Below are 1,835 nucleotides of genomic sequence, written 5' to 3' on the forward strand. Positions count from 1 at the left end.
GGCCCCGCCTCCAGCCCCGCCCCAGGCCCCGCCCCTAGCACAGCCCCGCCCTGGCGCCGCCCTTGGTGCTGCCCTCAGCTGGAGCCTGCGAGGCAACCTTGCACTCTCCTCCCGTTCCTCTTCCTCCACCACTGTCCCCAGGCTTTAGGACTGTTGGGGCGCCGCCTGGCCCCACCGCGCAAGCCCCTTCGGCAGCCGCCCTGCCATGCCTGGCTGCGAGTGCGGTGGGAGGGCACCTGCCAGACCGGGCAGGCTTGGGCACCGCCCTAGGCGCAGGGCGGGGGGTGGGGGGGGAGGCGCGGGAAGGTGCAGAGGCTGCTGCTTCAGGTGGGACGTGACCCCTCCGTGTGGAGGACCTCGCGGCCAGTGGCCAATGCTCTGAGCTTCTAGACACGAGGCCGTCACAGCCCCGCAGCAGCGCTGGCCGCTGCTGGGGGTGCGGCCGGACACGGACCCGGTGGGCTTCTGGTCCCTCCCGCACCCGGGAGCCGGCGGGCGGCACACTCACGGGCGCTCATGGGCAGCGGCCTGCGGGGCGGGTGGCTCAACTTGGTGCCCACGCGTCCTCTGCTGTCCACGGGATCTGAGACCCTGCCAAGAGCAGGGCCCAGTCAGCTCCAGGGGTAAGTAACTGGCCCTCCAGCCTCGCCACGTGGGCCCCTGCAGGGGGCCAGCACCTACTTGGGGGCTGGGCTGGGTGTCCTGGGGGCGCCCCGGTCACTGAGCAGACGCGGTTCTGGGGAGGCCTTGTTCCTGGGTGCCCGCGCCGGGAGGACTTCTCGGTGCCAGGGTCGGTCAGCGCTGTCCCTTGGGGCTGCAGGCAGTGGAGCAGGGCAGGCGCGTGTGAGGCTGGGCCTGCGGCCCTGCCCTGTCCCTACCACCCGCCTGCCCCGCCCACCTGCCCTGCGCTGTCAGCACGCGCCGGGGTCCCCAGGGCCAGCCTGGGAGAGCTGCCCTGCAGGCTGGAAGCTGAGATCCGTGTCTGCCCTTGGGGCCTCTGTCCTGCCAGCCAGTGCCACCTGCTCGCTGACCCCCTGGCTTGTCTCTGCCTCAGCCCCCAGACACGCAGTCCCGCCTTCCCCAGCAGGGCTGTGCTGAGTCCGTGGGCCACGAGGGCCTCCTGCCTGGGCCTGGCCGGTCCCCTCAGATTCCCTGGCTCCCCTTCCTTGCAGGCGCTGGGGCCCCCATCCCTGTGTCCAGGTCTCCCCACGGGCCAGGCTGACTGCGCCGCCCCCTGGGGGCCTGCACCGCCAAGGCGGGTGCCTGCTGGACCCGTGGCCGGTGTTCCTGCCCGCGTCTGGGGCCACCGCCCGGGGCCACCCTTGCCCCGGGTGCTCACAGGTGATGATGTAGAGGTGTGCGGGCTCGCTGTGCAGCTGGCCGCCCGGCGCGCCCTGCACAGCGGTCACCGAGAGCTGGTAGCGCCGGCCGGGCAGCAGGTCGCGCACCGTGTAGGACGCCAGCGTCCCGCGGGGCACGTAGCGGCTCTTGGTGCTCTGGCTGGTGGTCACGTTGATGACGTAGGCCTCCAGGGGCGCGCCTGCGGCCGGGGCGTCCCACACCACGTGGGCAGAGGTGGCCGTGACGCGGGCGGCGGTCAGGTTTGCGGGTGGCAGGGGACCTGCCGAGAGCAGCGCAGTGAGGACCGATGAGGGGCGGGGCCGCGGGGCCTCTGGGGGCGGGGCCGCGGGGCGGGGCCTAGTGGGCAGGGTGGGGCCAGCACTGCTGGCCAGAGGCCCTGGGCCCACAGCTGGTGCCCCCCACCCCGCGCTCCCGCGCGCAGGTGATGAAGACGATGGGCCTGAACAACGCGGTGCACTGGGTGGCCTGGTTCA

At 73.3% G+C, this 1,835-nt stretch overlaps 1 protein-coding gene across 1 annotated transcript in view; it reads right to left on the reverse strand.

Moving 5' to 3' along the window:
• Positions 1-26: 26 nt before the first annotated feature.
• SNED1 (sushi, nidogen and EGF-like domains 1) overlaps positions 27-1,835 on the reverse strand; it is a 53,293-nt gene continuing 51,484 nt past the window's right edge. The window contains exons 22-24 of the mRNA XM_012734774.1: positions 1,340-1,621; positions 682-814; positions 27-591 (exon numbers count right to left, since the gene is read on the reverse strand). Coding sequence (XP_012590228.1) covers positions 402-591; positions 682-814; positions 1,340-1,621 — 605 coding nt within the window. The 3' untranslated portion in view covers positions 27-401. The remainder of the gene's footprint in view (positions 592-681; positions 815-1,339; positions 1,622-1,835) is intronic.

Source organism: Condylura cristata, unplaced genomic scaffold (assembly GCF_000260355.1).
Source record: "Condylura cristata isolate star-nosed mole 26May11 unplaced genomic scaffold, ConCri1.0 scaffold00069, whole genome shotgun sequence".
In the NCBI taxonomy this organism is placed as follows: Eukaryota; Metazoa; Chordata; class Mammalia; order Eulipotyphla; family Talpidae; genus Condylura; species Condylura cristata.